This window comes from Protomyctophum parallelum (genome assembly GCF_964188405.1).
Source record: "Protomyctophum parallelum genome assembly, chromosome: 5".
Lineage (NCBI taxonomy): Eukaryota > Metazoa > Chordata > Actinopteri > Myctophiformes > Myctophidae > Protomyctophum > Protomyctophum parallelum.
In genome coordinates this window covers 7,938,576-7,958,748 of record NC_139702.1, presented here as the reverse complement: position 1 = coordinate 7,958,748, position 20,173 = coordinate 7,938,576, and the positions used below count along the sequence as shown (strand labels likewise).

The window sequence follows — 20,173 nt, the reverse complement described above, 5'->3', positions numbered from 1 at the left end:
AATAACTCTGGTCTCAAAGGCTGTGTCAGGAAGGACCCAAATGCAGAACTCATATCAAAGTAAAGTCAGGAGACCCAGGTGGACAGAATAACGATTGCTTCACTTAACTTAAAACATAATACAAAACAGGGTAGAGTGGTACACCTCACAGGGCAAATAAACAGGGTAGAGTGGTACACCTCACAGGGAGAATAAACAGGGTAGAGTGGTACACCTCACAGGGAGAATAAACAGGGTAGAGTGGTACACCTCACAGGGAGAATAAACAGGGTAGAGTGGTACGCCTCACAGGGAGAATAAACAGGACCCAGAAACATACAACGTGAAAATGCAGTGGTCCAGCACAGAGAGCAAACACTGACAGTCTTAAATAGTCTCTGGCCAACTAGGCAGTCATTACGCCAACAGTTCACACCTGTGAATCCTGGTGGAGCCCAGACTGTCAAACATGGACTAACCAGCGAGGAAGGGGGGAAACGTGAGGGAGGCGACCCAGGCGTGGCACAGTGTGACACGTACGGTAAGATAAGGGACACTAAAGCCAAACATCTTAAAGGGACACTTCACCCTTTTTGCAAAATAATATATGTTAATGATGTTTAGAAGCTTTAGAACACTTTCCTGGGGGTCTTTATGTGTGTAATATGTGGTTTTAGCTATTTTAGATTGTAGCAGTGAGCCCAGTGTCTCTGATGTCATGGACACTGGTCTCACTACCTTCCTGGACTACAATTCCCATAATTTTTTGGTGCACTGCTCCTCCTTGTGGATAGGGGGAGAGCTGTCTTACTGAGACAACATGTAGTCCAGGAAGGACGTGAGCCCAGTGTCCATGACATCAGAGACACCGGGCTCCCTGCTACAATCTAAAATATCTAAAACCACATATTACATACATAAAGACCCCCAGGAAAGTGTTCTAAAGCTTCTAAACGTCATTAACATATATGTTTTTGCAAAAAGGGTGAAGTGTCCCTTTAACCACTAGGCTAAAGGAGAACTCCTCATTGGCCATGGGAGATATTGGCCTTTTGATCTTCAGTTAAAGGCTCTCCTGTTATACTCAGCCCCCCTTTGACCCATCCCCCCCACCGGGAAACCACATCCGGGTCACGGCACCAATGTGGAAAGCCGGATATCCTATAAAGGAGAAGTCCTCCTTGGCAAGGTGAGATATTATACTTGGCCTTTTGGTCTTCAGGCAGAGGCTCTGAGAGACTGCTACACAAGAGACACATTACTTTATCCCGCAGTATACAGTAAGTGTCATTAATAGGGCATGTCTCCTGGTGGACATTTTGTACCTTTCTAGTTTCTCTTTTGAACAACTCCAGGACATGACCTCTCTCTCTCTCTCTCTCTCTCTCTCTCTCTCTCTCTCTCTCTCTCTCTCTCTCTCTCTCTCTCTCTCTCTCTCTCTTTTTCAGAAAAGCACCAGATGTCAAACCGAAGATGGACCTCTTCTCTTCCCCCAGGGCTGAGGTAGATTAACGCATTCTGACCTGAGATCAGATTCATACGAGGTTTCCGCCGGACACACACTGGTCTCATGAACCCATTCTGACCCGAGATCAGATTCTAAAAATGTCAGTCGTCGTTTGATTTTTCAAAAATAGCAGACCTACAAGCTCGTATCGCGCCACTCGGTGGCGCGATATGAGCTTGTAGATCTACTATTTTTCAATAGCTAAAGCATAACATGATGCCAACACCAAAATGGGTTCCCGGTCAGAATGGGTTAAAAAAAACAAATAGATTCTGGAATGACGCATAACGACACGCCACTATATATCTGGGATAGAAAATGGTATTGGCATTGAAACATCCATATCAGACGACCTCTAATCTCTTCCTAAGTCTTCCTTTACTTCATCGCATCATACCCTCCCTCCCCCCTCGTGTCTTCACATCCTTACCCTGCGCTCCACCCCCCCCCCCACCCCCCCTCTCTCTCTCAGGTCCCCCCCCCCCCCCTCTTTCTGCTTTCTCTCCCATGTCCCGTCACTGTCCCCCCTCTTTAATTTGTTGGAGGTGAGGTCATTTCTCATCCCTCTTACCCTTCCTTTTCTGTTCATTTTTATTCCGTTCACGTGCACTGTTCTGGTGCTGAAAAAATAAAATAAATATATATAAATATATATATATATATATATATATATATATATATAAAACTAGAGGGTCCCTTAGAAAATAGGCATGCGTGTGTCTGTATGTGCGTGCATTCATGTGATGCAAATGACTAAATATGTCACTGAAATCATATTGCTGGAAAGTGACAAACAACTGAATGTTCGCTAGCATTAGTGTTTCTATTAGTGCTGGCTGTCACAACACAGAAAGTAAAATGTAGAGAGATGACAACACCACATCTGTAATTTCCGAGTAATTTCACACACACGCGCACACACACACACACACACACACACACACACACACACACACACACACACACACACACACACACACACACACACACACACACACACACACACACACACACACACACACACACACACACACACACACACACACACACACAGTAAACACAAAGTTGCAGCATTCATTACATAATCCTGTGGTCTTTATGACCTAACTGAGAGTAATAACGTTGTTTTAAGGTGTTCAATCTCTCTCTCTCTCTCTCTCCTCCTCCTCTCTCCTCCCTCGCTCTTAAAATAACTGCTAACTCTACTCACAAACCACATGGCTGCCCACACACACACACAACATCAGCTTTGCAATGATTGTTCTGGCCTATTTTATTTATTTATTTTGTGCACTGTACGGTACGGTATGTTTTTACAGCAGTGAAGCATCCTTTATCTGAACGTTGATAAATGGTTTGCTTTGGTCTGATGGATGGTTTGAGACGAGAGGCATTTGTCACAGCGGAGTTATAGCTTTAGTCTTAGTCTTACAACGCTGCACTCCACTTAGCACAGGGTTAGGGTTGGTCCGCTCCCAGACAGCTGGAAGTGATCGTGGTCTTCCACAGTCTCTGCACGTTACACACAAGGACACAAAAGACTGCAGCATTCTTATTGCCCAAACAAAGTTTGGCAGAACCCCATGAACAAAACTAAGTAATTGCGGTAAAAGAATATAACATTTTGCTTTTTGGCAGTTCTTGCAACTCCAAGAAGGTCACTCGTCACATTTGTAGTTGAAGTCTGTCGATAAACAACAGTACTCCCCCTTTCTGCATCGCTGTCTGAGAGCGTGTGTGGGTTTTCACATGGTCAGGCGAGGTAAGTTAACTAACCTTGCCATTCAAATCTTTTTAAATGCATTCGAAATTATGTTAATTCATCCCATACACAGTATGTATGATTACATTACATTACATGTAAGTGTTAACCCATTCTTAACGGGAACCCATTTTGGTGTTGGCATCATGTTGTGCTTTAGCTATTGAAAAATAGCAGATCTACAAGCTCATAGCGCGCCACCGAGTGGCGCGATACGAGCTTGTAGGTCTGCTATTTTTGAAAAATCGAAGAACGACTGACATTTTTAGAATCTGATCTCAGGTCAGAATGGGTTCATCAGACCAGTGTGTGTCCAGTGGAAAACCTCGTATGAATCTGATCTCAGGTCAGAATGGGTTAAATACTGTCTAGACTAGAGTGCCAAACGCACTGCAACCGTCACATTATGCAATGTCATTGTTATATGGCCATTGTTCAGGCGTTTCACTCCCAGACCGCAGTGCTCTGAATACCTCACCAATCACTGACTGTCCCAACGGTACAAATGGACAAACAGACGAACAATGATTTGGACTTTACTTGTTGTGTGTAGAGAGAGTCATCCCATCATATCCCCCAAAAAACGCCACTGTCTGTCGGGGAGAGAGAGAGACACGCAGAGTGAAGCGGGCAGAGAACCCAGGGAGGAGTGGGACTGTACAAGTGAGGGACAAAACACAATGGGAGCCATATAAAAGAATGTAAAATGAGACGATGACGATGATGAACCCACATCCGGTCCTTTTTCCTTATACAGACCGTGAGCCGTTGCATAGAAATTAGATCCCAATTTACTGTAGGTAAAAGACCTGACCTATAGGAATATCAGATAATGCCAGTACAGTATGCTCAGCATAATCCAGCATGCTGACTGGATTGTAATATGAGATCATATTCCGATATCCTTCTTACTATTATGTCTTTTATGCTATTGAATTGTTCTCAACAATGACTGCGTGATTTAACTGAAATCATTCCAAGGTGAACACCCTTTATTTGTTCCCTTTGCACCACATTCACCAGAAATCGATCAACAGAATATCTTTAAATGGTTTTTCATAATTTGAAACTTAAGTCAATGTTGGGGGTCTGTGATATAAAAAGGTCTACTACAGTACACAGATAGATCCCTTCCAGCTGTGCTCCATAGCCACTCACATATCTCCATTAATGTCTCTACCTGGAAGTAGGTCATCCAATTAAAGTCTGACGAGATTTTACAAGCCTCTCGTCTCTGCTCCACCTCCCTATTGACAGGCTAATGAGCTAAGGAGTTAACAGGCTCATTAAGGCCGGGTCAAATAAGGAACGTAATTGGGGTGGTTGATTCCTCCGGTGGCATGCTGACCCCAAGGGGCCGCGTGGCTATTAGAGCATGAACCCTATACTGGGCAGCACGCACCCGAAATACCTGCCCTGGAAAAACCTAATTGAGGTCTCTTTTATTCTCGTGCTGTAAGCCTACTACATGTGGCTTTTATTCCTCTTAACCATATACTAGTCTAGTCCCCCTCCTTTTTCCCCTCTGCACCAAATATCTTTGCCGAAAATAGCCGATCTAGAAGCTCATATAATCTACAAGCTCGTTGAGGGCTTGTAGATGGGCTATTTTGGCAGTTTGGCCCAGAGTACCACCCTAGGGACACAAGGGTTTCATGTGGTTAAACAGTATTACCTTTTTACCCCGTTATGTTGTTATGATTATGTTTTATTCCTTTTATATATTTTTTAACTCCTTCCCCGCCACGTTTAAGGTCAAGTTTTAGTTACGAAACATAGACAACCATAGCCATCAGGATAGCCCTTATCCTGAAGAGCCACTGAAGCCTGAAGAGATACTTTCGTTTTCGTCAGAAGCGATAATACGGTACCTCGATGTTCTGTATGATCACCTCAGTCTGAGATTCAGTTCTGAGATAAACGCTGCTAAAGATGGTTGCTAAGATTACTGTGGACGGAGGCAAAATATTGACTGACGTCACAACACTGAAGCAAAGCGTTGCCAGGCGACGGAGACGCCAAGAACCAGCAAAAATTATGCTTTGATACCAGCGATGCTGGATGCATTATACCACTAATAGCTCGTTCAACGTCATCCTAGGCGATCTGTGACTTTTAATACAAGTCGTTCGATGTTGTTTTTAGCAGAGAATGAGATGGATTACCAGACTAGGTGCCTGGACCGTTACACCGCCCCAGGCCTGTTTTATTCCTTTTATGACCATATGATTTGCTTGTAAACAGGGCACTATATCACAAATGAGACCCCTGTCTCAATGGGGCAAGAGTTTCCCCGTTTAAATAAAGGTCAAATAGATGAATAAAATACAAAATGCACAGTGACATCTGCAGTGTTCATTTCACCTAAAGTTAAAGTTTACAAATGTTTGTACATTTTGTACAAATAGTCGTGTACACTCTTCAAAGTTGTTATGCGAGCATAGTCGCATACTCAAACATTCATAGCATCTAGAGGAAGAGGGAGACATGGAGAGTAAGCAGGCGACTGATAGAGAGAGAGATAGAGAGAAAGAGGGAGTCTGATGGACAGACAGATAGATAGACCTGTCTCGTGCAGAGAGAGATAGAGGGTTGGCCAGAGATTGAGAGGTGCCTAAAAGTACAGGAAAAGAAGCAAAAAGGATGAACGGCAGAGGAGAGGCACATACAGTAGATGAGGGGAGTATAACAGGAGAGAGAGAGAGAGGACATTTATTCTCAGTTTACATTGGAGAATTACGCTTATCGCCTGCAACACATTTTCACATCAACCATAAATTTAATGCAAAGACAGTACAAAAAAAAGCATTGGATTAAAGCATTGTAAGTAGCAGTCTTGAACTCGAATGCTTGTGTGTGTTCGTGTGCATTCTTGCCTGTGTGTGTGTGTGTGTGTGTGTGTGTGTGTGTGTGTGTGTGTGTGCACGCGCGTGCTCGCTCGCGTGCGATTTCACTCTCAGTGAAGTTTTAATCCAGCCCGCTGCCTCTGTCCCTGGCTTCCTCACTGGCCCATGCCTCATTAACCCTGCCCTGGACACACGCACACACACACACACACACACACACACACACACACACACACACACACACACACACACACACACACACACACACACACACACACACACACACATGCACACTCTCTCTCTCCATTGGGAGCTTCATTATTGACACGTGGGGTGCAGCGCAGCGACAATGTGATTATTATGCAGTGGTTTTTAAACCATACATTGCATCGCTGTAACGCACAGACCTGCTCAGTGCTCATTCACTGTCGCATACTTGTTCAGAAACACCTTGCATACAGTATGACAGTACACAGTCAATGCTTCCATACAGTATGACAGTACACAGTCAATCCTTCCATACAGTATGACAGTACACAGTCAATCCTTCCATACAGTATGACGGTACACAGTCAATGCTTCCATACAGTATGACAGTACACAGTCAATCCTTCCATACAGTATGACAGTACACAGTCAATCCTTCCATACAGTATGACAGTACACAGTCAATCCTTCCATACAGTATGACAGTACACAGTCAATCCTTCCATACAGTATGACGGTACACAGTCAATGCTTCCATACAGTATGATGTAACAGGTCCGAGTGAGATGACCATGTATACAGCTATAGTTGATCATAAAGTAGCCGATCTCTGTGAAATTAGGACAGAATGATGTAAGACAGAGACGGTGCTTGTTTGCTCTTTCAGTGCTGTGTAAACAATCATGTTTATTTTTAATGAACACATGTATAGCCCATGTTTTCTTATTGCATCATCATGCTATATAGAAACGTCCTTTACAGAAATGTATTCATTTAGAATGTCCAAACAATGACCAATCAATGTAATGCATCTTGATGAACTCCTTCTCAATTGTGCAGATTACACTATAGTTTATCAACAGTAACCATATGTCTTTGGGCTAATATTCTTAATAAAACCTTGACTGATTCAATTATAGGCTCTTGTAGAATGGTGACAAACAATAACTGCACCTAATAACACTTTTGTATCATCACACTCATATAATGCTGGACTCAGCTAAACCCAACCTGAACCTGCTGGGGAGAGTCTTAAAGCTAATGATATAGCCACTTAGCACTCCAGCACTTTACATTACAGTAGTAAATCATTACGTTTTTACTCATCAAATTACCCCATGAACTGTAGCCACACCTGCTCAAAACAACACTCTTTTAGTTACATACTAAAAACGGACATTTGTGTAACTTTTGTGCCTTACAAACCTGTGAAATTAGGACAGAATGATGTAAGACAGAGACGGTGCTTGTTTGCTCTTTCAGTGCTGTGTAAACAATGACGTTAAAATGGCGCTCCTGTCTACTAGTACTGCAATAACAAAACCACTGCCTAGCACTGCCCCCTACTGTTCTGGAAGACACATGGCAGGTTTAAACCAGAGTTGATGGGCAGAATTAAATGAAATTAATACATTCATAACCAAGTTAAATATCCCTTTTGTGACCACACAATAGTGGGCGTCACACACTCCCCCTCAAAGAAAAATGGCTCCTATATAGCTTTGCAAAACAAAACAAAAAGACCATCTTTAACTTTTCAATACCCCTGGGTAGGGCCACCATAAGGCACAAAGGTTGTACAGGGCAACCACTGATATGGCATAGTAAGGTAGGGTAGTTGATATGGAATGTGTTGTGGCTGCATTTCCCATACTGGCACATGTGGCACGTACCCATAAGCACTTAAAAGGTCAACTCTGCCCTGTGGCTGGTAAGACGGTTCACCCAAAGTTTCATATGTAAACCTCTGAGCAGGCTTCTTCTCACGAATGGACTTTCTGGTTGTAGTACCTTGGTCAACTGGCTGGCCTGACTGCGGGGCATGTAACTGAGGACCTGACAAGTAATCGTCTGCCTGTGATACAGCTGGACTAGGCATAAACCCTGACTGGTTATTGGGTGATTGAGGCGATATGGGCCTATACTCTTCATCTGATACCACTTGCTCTAATCCCTCCCCCTCATCTGCTGACCCTGTGTGGAATGTTGTGTTGTCCGGTATGTCATGTAATGCCTCTTCGTGTAGGAGAGAGTGGGCAGGGGCCTTCCCTGACTCTTGCCCGACTCTTAGAGGTTCACTGACAGGTCCTCTTCTTATTCGGAGCCAGTAACTTGTATCATTCTCGTCCGATTCTGATGAGTCACTGTTTGTCGCCAGTTCCTTTTGCTGTCTCCTGTTTAACCTTCTCTTTTCCCTTTGTTCCTGTACAGGTTCAGGTAAGTTCCTCTTCTTTTCAGGTACAGATGGTAAAAGTAAGTCAGCAGGTAGGTCATTACAAAGGTGTAACAGGTTCCGGTGCAGGACGCGAGTTCTGCCACCTCCCCTTTCTGGGCACACTTTGTACACAGGATTACTGTTCACTTGCTCTTTGACTATGTGCACAGTATCTTCCCAGTAAGATCTCAATTTCCCCGGTCCTCCCCTCTCACCCAAGTTACGGACTAGCACACGGTCTCCTGGCATCAGAGACACTCCTTTCACATGCCGATCATAGTACTGTTTTCCTCTTGCACTTGATTGTTGGCTGTTTTCAGAGGCAATTTTGTATGCCTCCCTCATTCTTGCTGCCCACTTTTCTGCATACCCCCTTGGAGTTGTGACTTCTTCCTCCGTTTCGAGACCAAATAGGAGGTCCACAGGCAGACGAGGATGGCGGCCATACAGCAAGTAGAAGGGTGAGTACCCTGTCGCTTCGTGCCTTGTACAATTGTAGGCATGGATCATCTGCGGCAAGTGCTCTTTCCATCTGTGTTTTTGATTATCCTTCAAGGTGCGGAGTAGTTGCAGCAGGGTCCTGTTGAACCTTTCTGAAGGGTTACACTGAGGATGGTATGGTGTGGTCCTAGAGTGCTCAACTCCTGAGAGCCGTTGCAAGGTCTTAAACAGATTGTTTTCAAATTCACGGCCCTGGTCATGGTGGAGCTTTCTCATATAACCGAACCGGGGAATGAAATCATCAAATAGCTTTTCTGCTGCTGTCGTGCCTGATTTGTTCCGAGTCGGATAGGCTTGGGCAAACCGAGTAAAATGGTCGACGACAACTAGGATGTACTCGAACCCTCCAACACTCGGCTCTAGGTGCATATAATCAATTGACACTAGTTCAAGGGGTGCCGTGGTAGTAATTGACCCCATAGGAGCCCTTATATGATAAACCGGTTTCTTTTGTTTAATACATGGACACTTCCTTGTCACATAGGTCTCGATTTCTTTCTTCATGTAGGGCCAATAAAATCTCTCTCTGGCTAGATTAATGACCTTCTCTGTTCCCACATGACCCATGTCATCATGGAGGTGTTTCAGGGCAGTGGCTCTGTATTTTTCAGGTAAGACCAGTTGACGTCTCTGCCCTGTCTTTCTGTACAGTAGTCTATTTTCAATCTGGAGTCTTCCCCACTCATGTAAGAGCCTCTTCACTGGGCCACGGGCACCTTTCCTGATTTGACTTGTTAGGTTGGTGTGTCTTTCCTTGAGTTTGATGACTTCACGTATTACTGGGTCCTCTATCTGAGCCTTCACCAGCTCTTCATGACTCATGACAGACTGGGATCCCAGAGCGTCGGATACTGAGCTTCCCTGGGCCAAGTTTAGAACAGCAACATAGGCCACATCCTTTTCCTTGGCTGCCTGACTACCTCCCCAGGTTGCTTGAACTGTCTCCTCTGACAGTTCCTCCGTGCATGCAGTGACATACTCAGGCATGTCCAGTGGTAGTCTGGAGAGAGTATCGGCGTCAATGTTGGCTTTTCCCGGCCTGTATCGGATATCAAAGTGAAAGTCCGACAACTCCCCAACCCATCTGTGGCCTACAGCATTCAGTTTGGCGGTGCTCATTACGTAGGTCAGAGGGTTGTTGTCAGTGTACACCGTGAAATGGGGAGCATAGAAGAGGTAGTCTCGATACTTCTCGCACACCGCCCACTTTAATGCAAGAAACTCGAGCTTCCCAGAGTGCATGTAGTAGTTCTTCTCTGCAGGGGACAGTGTTCTCGACCCATAAGCAATAACCCTCAACTTCCCCTCCTGGCGCTGGTATAACACGGCCCCCAGGCCTTTTGCTGATGCGTCTGTGTGTACCACAAATGGCAGGTCGAAGTTGGGGTAGGCTAACACCGGTGGGCTAGACAAGACGTATATCACCCGATCTAGGACCTCCTGATGTTCCTGCGTCCACTGTATGGGGGTTCTTGATGACAGCTGGCCTCCCTTCCCCTTGCTGCTTTTGAATGCCGACGGTGTGATGTGGTTTCCCTTTACTTGTAGGAGGTCATACAATGGCTTCGCTATTCTGGCAAAATCCTGCACATAGCCTCTGTAATAGCTTAAAAATCCCAATAGCTTCCGGGCATCGCCAGCCGTTTTTGGGGTTCTTTCTCTCAATGCTTGGACCGCTGTCAGGTCTTTGGGGTCAATCCTCACCCCATCAGCTGAGACAAGCCTCCCAACATAGCGCACCTCCTTCTTGAATAGCTCGCACTTAGCAGGCCTGAGCTTGATGCCATACTGTTGGAGAGCCCTCAGGACCCGCCTCAGCCCCTCCACATGTTCCTCAAATGACTTTGCATAGCAAAGTACATCATCCAAGTAGGGAATGCAACACTCATCCCGTAGGGAATCCAACACCTCCTCCATACATCTCTGGAATGCGGCCGGGGCATTTGAGAGGCCGAAGGGGATGCGGACCCACTCGTATAGTCCCCAAGGGGTGATAAATGCTGTCAGGTGCCTGGATCCCTCTGAGATATACCCCTGGTGATATGCTTTCCCTTGGTCTAAGATAGAAAACCAGCGGTATCCCCCCAGTGTGTTCATCAGGTCCTGGATCCGTGGGAGGGGGTGTCTGTCTGGTACAGTTTTCTTGTTGAGGAGTCTGTAATCAACACAGAGCCTCATTGTCCCATCCTTTTTGCGCACACATACCACTGGAGCAGAATAGGGTGACTTTGATTTCACTATCCACTTTTTGGCCAACAGGTCTTGAATGTACTCTTTAACCTCTTTATAAAGTGGTTTAGGTATGGCTGCATATGAACGCTGCACCGGAATGTCATCCTTCACCGTGATGGCCATTTGAAGGTTGGGAATGCAGCCAATTTCATCATCATGCGCAAATGCATTGGACTCTTCATAGAGCATCCGCTTCACCACATCCTGCTCTTCATCATGCAAATGACCGAGGTCAACGGGTGGGTGCCATAGTGTTGCTGGCTTTGTTTTGCCAACCCCATTAGTGGGAGAAAGTGTGCCAACTTCATTCACTTCAACATTGCTGACTTGGTCTGTTTCAATTATTCTGTCAATCGATTGGATGCTGCCCAAAGGTGTGCGGCTGGCTAGAGTCACATCATGTGTAGTTGTGTTGCCCACTGGGATCACAATGAAGGGTCTTTCAGTGTGGTGCACTTCAACCAGACCATCACCAATATCTAGCTGCTCGAGCCGTTGGTCATCAGGACAGTGTTCAAACAGGGCAAGGGAATGAGTGAAACTTACAGGTACTGGGAACTTAAGGTGGGCAACCTGACCTGGGTGAATAACAATATCATGTTGGCCTACTTTCGCGGACACTTGCTCACACTGGTGGGTGTTTTTCTCGGCCTGGATGAAGTTTACTACTGCCTCAACTTTGTCAGTTTCAATTTGCATGGCCCCTTTGAGAAGGCTGCATATGACCGGTAGGGCTTCTGTTTCATTTCCCTGACTCAGAATGATCTCTTGGATGACATTAAAGCCCAACAGTGGTCTTAGAAGGTTGACTTGGCTAACAAGGAATGGTACTTTAATGGAATAGTTTGGATTATCATTATCAGGCAAGTTAACAACCACTTCCATCCATCCATCATAGGGGATTGCTTCTCCATTGGCAGCAAAGACATTCAGATCATAATCGCCCATCAGTTCACTCAAATGATGGATCTCTTGATGAGGTAAGTATTCCTGTCTCCAGGCTTGGTCTATCAGGCTGACTTGGGCACCTGTATCAAACAGAGCAGTAACGGCATGACCATTCATACTGCATTTAAGCAGACATTTCTTTCCAATGAGCTGTGCAACTCTCTCAGATGTGGGTTTATCACTGGCTGGTGGGTCAGGGGGAATGGTGAGGTGCCTGTGTGGCGATTGCTCGGTGTTACTGACATTTGGCTGGGACTGGATACGGTTGTTGATCACAGGTCGCCCCTCGGCTGTGACCCCTGCTGGTTTCCCGCCGGCTTGCGTCTTTTTAGACACCCCACTGCGCGGTGCCCCTCTTCACCGCATGCGAAACAGTGATTACAGTTTGGTAGGTTGTTCTCAACACAGGAAGCACAGCCATACGGTCTCCCCTTATTCTGTGGTGGCCGTTTTGTGTAAGCACTGGCACAGTGACATGACTGTTGTGATGGCTCCTGAGTTTGGGTGTCAGACTGCAGTTTGAACTGTTTCAATGACTCAACCATTTGGGTAAGTGCCTGTACTTGTGTGGTCAGTTTTTGCACTTCCTCATCTTTACCTTTGCGGCGAGAGTCCTCCTTACTATCCTCTGGCTTCTCTGAGCTCACCTCACCACTTTGGGCGTAGGTGGTTTTTATGCGTGTGCTACGGCCTAGGCGACGTCTCCTTTCACTCTCCTCACTGGTGGTTTTGATCACCTGTCTGAGTATGGCTTCATCTGTGACCAACGGGTCAGAAAGAAGTGGCTTTAGCTCTCTCCTGATATCATCGTGCCTGTCGCTTAGCCCCTGGTAAATTGTGTGCAAGAACACATTCTGTACGGTATGTGCCTCATACTTAATTTCTGCATCTGCCTGCCTGGATGTGACGGTGACCCTTTGCTTAAGTCCCACCATTCTATATAGAAACTGTTGTGGCGTTTCATTTTCTAGCTGTCTGGCTGTAATCAATTCTTGGAAGAGTTCTGTTGTGCCCCTCTCCCCCATGTGAGACCGTAAGAAACTCCTTAACTCAGTTATTGTCATCTCATCTTTGCTGATCAACATGTCTTTGAAATGACCTGGCTTTATTACCCGCATAACTGCCCGAATGACCTCACCCTCTGTGTGTTGTTCCTTCAAACCCTCATCCATCTGTTTGCAGATGTTACTGTAGCTGATATCTGCTGTGCTGTCACCTATCTGACCACCATGCACTTTAAACTCTTTTCTGTGGAACAGTGCTAAATCTCTGAGAGTCACTAGACTATCACCCCTATGAGAAGATGGCTGGTCAACAGCTGGGGGGACTGGCCTGGTGGTATGTGTACTTATGGACTGAGTAGAATCAACATGGTCACCGGTAGGCGAAGGGGTTGAGGTACTATGGCCACTAGGAATAACTGCACCATTATCATGAGTGTCGGTCTGTTTTGACTGTGCATGAGCCATAGCACTTCCTGCCCCTTCCTCTACGGTTTCAACATGGCCGGAAGGGCCTTTCAACATGTCATCAATAAGATCTTTCAACATGAATATGTGGGATAACCCCTCATCCTCTAATTCAAGTATGGATTTGGAGGACATGTATGCACAGGCATAATCAAAACAATCTCCTTCATCACCCTTATCCCACTTATCTGCATTAGGTGATTCTGAGATGATCCTTGCGACTTCAGAGATCTGATCGGCAGAAAGGCGTAGCAGTCCCTTCTTTATTGACCAGACCAGCTGTTTTCGTACGCTGGCCATAGTTCACGCTTGCCCGACGCTCAGGTGACGCTGAGCTCTTCTCTGACGGTAGACAGACGTTGGACTGACGTGACGCTGAGCTCTTCTCGGACGGTAGACAGACGTTGGACTGACGTGACGCTCAGCTCCTCTGACGGTAGACAGACGTTGGACTGACGTGACGCTCAGCTCCTCTCTGACGGTAGACAGACGTTGGACTGACGTGACGCTCAGCTCCTCTCTGACGGTGGACAGACGTTGGACTGACGTGACGCTCAGCTCCTCTGACGGTAGACAGACGTTGGACTGACGTGACGCTCAGCTCCTCCCCTCACTCTGACTGCAGACAGACGTCCTGGACTGGTGTAGCACCTCTGTTCCGACGTGCTGCTGATGGTCAACTGGTTCAGTGATCACTGGACTGACGCCACATGGCGTGCTGATGGCGTCAATCCCGGACGAGCCCCCATGAAACTGTAACAGGTCCGAGTGAGATGACCATGTATACAGCTATAGTTGATCATAAAGTAGCCGATCTCTGTGAAATTAGGACAGAATGATGTAAGACAGAGACGGTGCTTGTTTGCTCTTTCAGTGCTGTGTAAACAATCATGTTTATTTTTAATGAACACATGTATAGCCCATGTTTTCTTATTGCATCATCATGCTATATAGAAACGTCCTTTACAGAAATGTATTCATTTAGAATGTCCAAACAATGACCAATCAATGTAATGCATCTTGATGAACTCCTTCTCAATTGTGCAGATTACACTATAGTTTATCAACAGTAACCATATGTCTTTGGGCTAATATTCTTAATAAAACCTTGACTGATTCAATTATAGGCTCTTGTAGAATGGTGACAAACAATAACTGCACCTAATAACACTTTTGTATCATCACACTCATATAATGCTGGACTCAGCTAAACCCAACCTGAACCTGCTGGGGAGAGTCTTAAAGCTAATGATATAGCCACTTAGCACTCCAGCACTTTACATTACAGTAGTAAATCATTACGTTTTTACTCATCAAATTACCCCATGAACTGTAGCCACACCTGCTCAAAACAACACTCTTTTAGTTACATACTAAAAACGGACATTTGTGTAACTTTTGTGCCTTACAAACCTGTGAAATTAGGACAGAATGATGTAAGACAGAGACGGTGCTTGTTTGCTCTTTCAGTGCTGTGTAAACAATGACGTTAAAATGGCGCTCCTGTCTACTAGTACTGCAATAACAAAACCACTGCCTAGCACTGCCCCCTACTGTTCTGGAAGACACATGGCAGGTTTAAACCAGAGTTGATGGGCAGAATTAAATGAAATTAATACATTCATAACCAAGTTAAATATCCCTTTTGTGACCACACAATAGTGGGCGTCACAATGACAGTACACAGTCAATGCTTCCATACAGTATGACGGTACACAGTCAATCCTTCCATACAGTATGACAGTACACAGTCAATGCTTCCATACAGTACGACAGTACACAGTCAAATGCTTACATACACTATGATGGTAGTATGGTACCATGGATTAACCCATTCTGACCTGAGATCAGATTCATACGAGGTTTCCGCTGGACACACACTGGTCTGATTAACCCATTCTGACCTGAGATCAGATTAAAAAAATGTCAGTCGTTCTTCGATTTAAAAAAAAATAGCAGACCTACAAGCTCGTATCGCGCCACTCGGTGGCGCGATATGAGCTTGTAGATCTGCTATTTTTCAATAGCTAAAGCATAACATGATGCTGACACCAAAATGGATGCCCGTTCAGAATGGGTTAAAGTTCTCAGTCGCCACGACTGTCAGTCATTTGGAGTCCATAGAAACCACCAGCGTGTCTGCGCACCAAAAATAGCAGATCTACAAGCTCACAACATGTCGCAGTGTCGTGTTGTGAGCTTGTAGATTTTCGGTCATTAGTGTTATTTTAAGATGAAAGAGCATTTGAAGTGAAACTATAGCAAGTTTAGAAGCACCTTCCAGAAACATAAATGGCCTCAGAAATGTCATGAGCTCTTCAGTCTTGATATTTTATTTTGCTTTATTCCATGTGGTACACAGTCAAAGCCTTGGTAGTTTATTGTCATTTATCCATGTGTAACTCAGAGAGCATATAGTAGTTGTACTCAAATGGATCCGTAGTGGTTCAATGACATTTTGTATTACTCTCTGTGTTAAATGAAGACTGATGATTTTACTGTGTATAGAGAACTGCCAGTGCATATGATAGGATCTAGGTCTCAGCATACATCTCGCCTCTTCATCTCCTCCCTCCCACTGCTTATACCTCTCCTTCTTTCCCTCCCTCTCTCTCTCTCTCTCTCTCCCTCCCTCCCTCCCTCTCCCTATGTATTTTTAGCTTCACGATAGTGCCCTAAGCAAGGCAATGTCGGTCAGTCTGTCCATCCATCCATCCATCCATCCACCACCTCGCTCTCAAAAACGGAATTGTCCTGAAATGCGCTGTGCACCCTCATGCTTAACCCTATACTGATTTACCGTGACCCCATGACCTTCCTGTTGCGCCACTCGCACACAAGACATCTGGAAATGCGACAGGCAGATTGGCATGACTCTCGCTTCTCCCAGAGGATAAGCCCTGCTGATTTTGGTCAACCCATGGCCTTGCATCTAGTTCCATGTAGGCCAAAATCTCCAATTGCACAAGAGACATCTCAAAATCCTTATTACTATAGTTTTTCCAAGAAATTCGCTGAGCCATTGGCTGTATTATGTGGCAGATGAACTAGCCATTTGAGTGACCACATGACCTTTCCTCTAGTGCCACCCTCAGGCCAAAATGTGCACACACAATATCCCAGAATCTAATAGGCACATTGCAGGATGAATACTTTGACCCCAACCTTGTCTCTCTGTACACTAAATCAGGTTTTCTGAAAATAGCCCATCTATGCATTGCGACACGTTGTGTGCTAGTATATTTTACTATTCAAATTCCACCTCACCCCCTATAGCACTTCACTACCCCCCCGTTCTCTCTGGATTAATGCTATAGCGATAGCGACTATGCAGACATAACTTGGTCACTCATTCTCATGTTTTTGTTTCTTAGGTTTGTTTATCTTGACCACAAATCGTAACGATATAATTTAGATAGCATATTGTTTAGAAAGCATTTTGGGGGCGGGGGGGCGATTACTAGTGAAATCACTGGGCTCTAACTAAGGATGTCAATCACTCAGTTGAAAGCACTTTGTTCTGTTTGGGTGTAAGGAGCAGCACAGCCTCTAGGGGTCTGCCTGTGACTCCAGGGCCTTATTTCAGGGAAGCGGGCGAGCCAAAATGAAGGCGATGTCCTTGCGGGAGGTGCAGAGTCATCAACAATGCGCAACAACAACAACAGACAGACCACCAAGGCAGCAGAGGATGTCAAGTTATCTTTGGAGGAAAACATGAATCGGCACGAATCCTTGTTGAATCCCTGCCGATGTGCAAACAACGTGGAGCACGCTGCACGTTGCAGTGGTTCACAAAGTGGGGTCCGGGGACCCCCAGGGGTACCTGAGAGGGAGTTCCAGGGGGTCCCCAGCTAAATGATAGTTTGGAACCAAATGGACCCTTATGGGTCTGTAACTCTGAGAGTTTTGTACACTCTCAGAGTTAAATTAACCTTGATTTTACAATCTAAACTTGAAATTAAACGGGTTGAGAATCACTGCTAGAGCCGTAGAAATCTTCTCTTATGGGGGTCCCTGGCATATATTTTCTAATGAGGGTCCGCGGGCTAATTAGTGTCAATTTGGGGGTCCTTGACATGAAAGAGTTTGAGAACCACCGCTATACGGCACCTCATCTCCTCCCACGCCAACGCATGGCGACGGTGAGTCCCCGAAATACCATCAAAATACACCACGTCACCTCAGGGAATGTTCCATTCACCCGTTCACCACGTCACCTCAGGGAATGTTCCATTCACCCGTTCACCACGTCACCTCAGGGAACGTTCCATTCACCCGTTCGCTGCACACCCCACGCCAGCCAATGCACCTGCCTCAAAACAGGGCCCTTATTCTTATTCTTTATCATTGTTATTTCATATTTTACACCAGTACCGCACTGTCTATCTTGCCTTTGTGTATGTGAATGTGTATGTGTATGTGTATGTGTATACAGTACGTAGTATGTCTAATTTACAAATACTAATACGTATACAAATACTGTATAAAATACAAATACTGCATGGTGCATGCGTGCGTGCATACGTGCATGCGCGCGTCTTGCGTGCGTGTGCGCCTGCCTGCGTGCGTGCGTGTGTGAAAGAGAGAGTGTGTGCCACACCTTTACTTTCATGCAGGCTAATTCATCACATAATCGTGTGCGTGCGTGCGTGCGTGAGTGCGTGCGTGCGTGCGTGCGTGCGTGCGTGCGTGCGTGCGGGCAGGCGGGCGTGTGACGTGTGTGCGTGCGGCGTGCGTGCCGTGTGTGTGAGCGTGTGTGTGTGTGTGTGAGTGAGTGTGTGTGTGTGTGTGTGTGTGAGAGGGGTTTTCAGAACACTGCCAGTAATAGAACATCACCACCACAGAACTAGCTTTAGAGCCAATCAGATCGTACCGTTTATACACCAACTCCACAATGGCGTGCTGTCACTATGTTAGCTTGTCATCAATGGGTTTCTCTTAAAACACATGCACAATGTGACAATTGACATTCATTCCATCACCTTAACCTAAACCATAACTGACCTAAATAACGCTTAACCGCAACCCCTAACACAGACCTAATGAAACGGCATGCAGTAAATTCTCAGTGGGGGGGCACCAATTGTGCACTGCTAATTCGTAAAGCCTGGTCGCTGGTTATTGGCTTGTGAAGATCACAGCAGGAGGTCTGAGCTTTTTTGGGTCCATTTGCTTTGCTTTGAGGCATGCAGGCACGTTGGCATCCACCCAGCACACAGTAAACTTGCATCACAATATACCACCCGCACCTTCATGTGGGAGCGCTCCGTGCTTTAACACATCCTCTACAGATTTCTCCAAACTTCCTCCCCGTCACACACACCTCTCTTCTCCTCACACACCTCACCTCTCCAGGCAGCCGGAAAACAATTCCTCCTCTCTATAAATCCCATTCTAGACTTAATTGCACAACGGTGTCGCTTCCCAGGAAACAACTGATTGAAGTAGGCTATAAATTAGGCTTTCTCTTCCCGTCTTCCTCTCATACACCGTTACCTACATCAGCACATCCACCAGGAGGGAGAAAAAAAGTCTCACGCATCTTACCTGTTCACTCGCACGGTCTCTTCTGACTCTCGGTCTTGTCTCTGTCTCTCCCTCTCTCCTCTGGTCTTGTCCCGTGTCTTGCTGTTGATTCGAGTCTGTTTCTTTGCCCTGTATATGTACTATGTGTGTGTGTGTGTGTGTGTGTGTGTGTCTGTGTGTGTGTGTGTGTGTGCGTGTGTGTGTCCCAGGTGATGTTTGACTTTCGCGGCAACGACAAACTGGAGCTGAGCCTTAAGAAGGGAGAGGTGGTCTTCCTGCTGAGCAGAGTGAACGCCGACTGGCTGGAGGTAGGGGAGAGAGAGAGAGAGAGAGAGAGAGGGAGGGAGGGAGAGAGAGAGAGAGAGAGAGAGAGAGAGAGAGAGAGAGAGAGAGAGGAGAGGGAGAGGGAGAGGGAGAGGGAGAGGGAGAAGGAGAGGGAGAGGGAGAGGGAGAGGGAGAGGGAGAGGGAGAGGGGGGGAGGGAGAGGGAGAGAGGGAGGAATCGAGAGCGAGAGAGTGGGAGGGAGGGAGAAACGGGAGATGGAGGGAAGGCGAGAGAGAAAAAGAGGGATAGGGAGAGAGTGAGGTATAGAAAGACAAGAGCAGGGAAGGAGAGAGAGGGATGGTACGCAAGAGAAAGATGGTAAGGGAGCTGAACAGAGAGAGAAAGAGAGGGAGGGAAAGGGAGATAATGCACAGAAAAAGGTGAGTAGGACTGAGTGAGGGTAGGGCCAGCACAGGAGGACGTACTGTAAGTTATTCTCTTTGGTTAAAATAAGTGTTAGAAAGCTTTAAATTGTGATAGTACTCATTGCTATTGTTCAGTAACAACAAGAGTCTCCATTATGTCTCTCCAGCTTTTTATTAAACAGAAAATGCATTTTCAGGATACCAATTTTATCCAATGGGGATGGAGAACGGGTCAGGATACAGTGGAACAAGTGGAATTGTAAGTGTTGATAGGAAGAAATGAGCAGACAAA

The 20,173-nt window shown here is 45.8% G+C and overlaps 2 protein-coding genes across 2 annotated transcripts in view; one reads left to right on the top strand and one right to left on the bottom strand.

Annotated features, from left to right (window-relative positions):
• The window catches only part of pvalb7 (parvalbumin 7), a 64,442-nt gene extending 45,048 nt beyond the window's left edge, over positions 1-19,394 (bottom strand). The window contains exon 1 of the mRNA XM_083764236.1: positions 19,214-19,394. The gene's annotated coding sequence lies outside the window, so the exon portion shown is untranslated. The remainder of the gene's footprint in view (positions 1-19,213) is intronic.
• Positions 1-20,173, top strand: part of ncf4 (neutrophil cytosolic factor 4) — a 62,368-nt gene that overhangs the window by 22,956 nt on the left and 19,239 nt on the right. The window contains exons 6-7 of the mRNA XM_083764234.1: positions 1,428-1,482; positions 19,402-19,500. Of these exons, the coding sequence (XP_083620360.1) occupies positions 1,428-1,482; positions 19,402-19,500 (154 nt within the window). The remainder of the gene's footprint in view (positions 1-1,427; positions 1,483-19,401; positions 19,501-20,173) is intronic.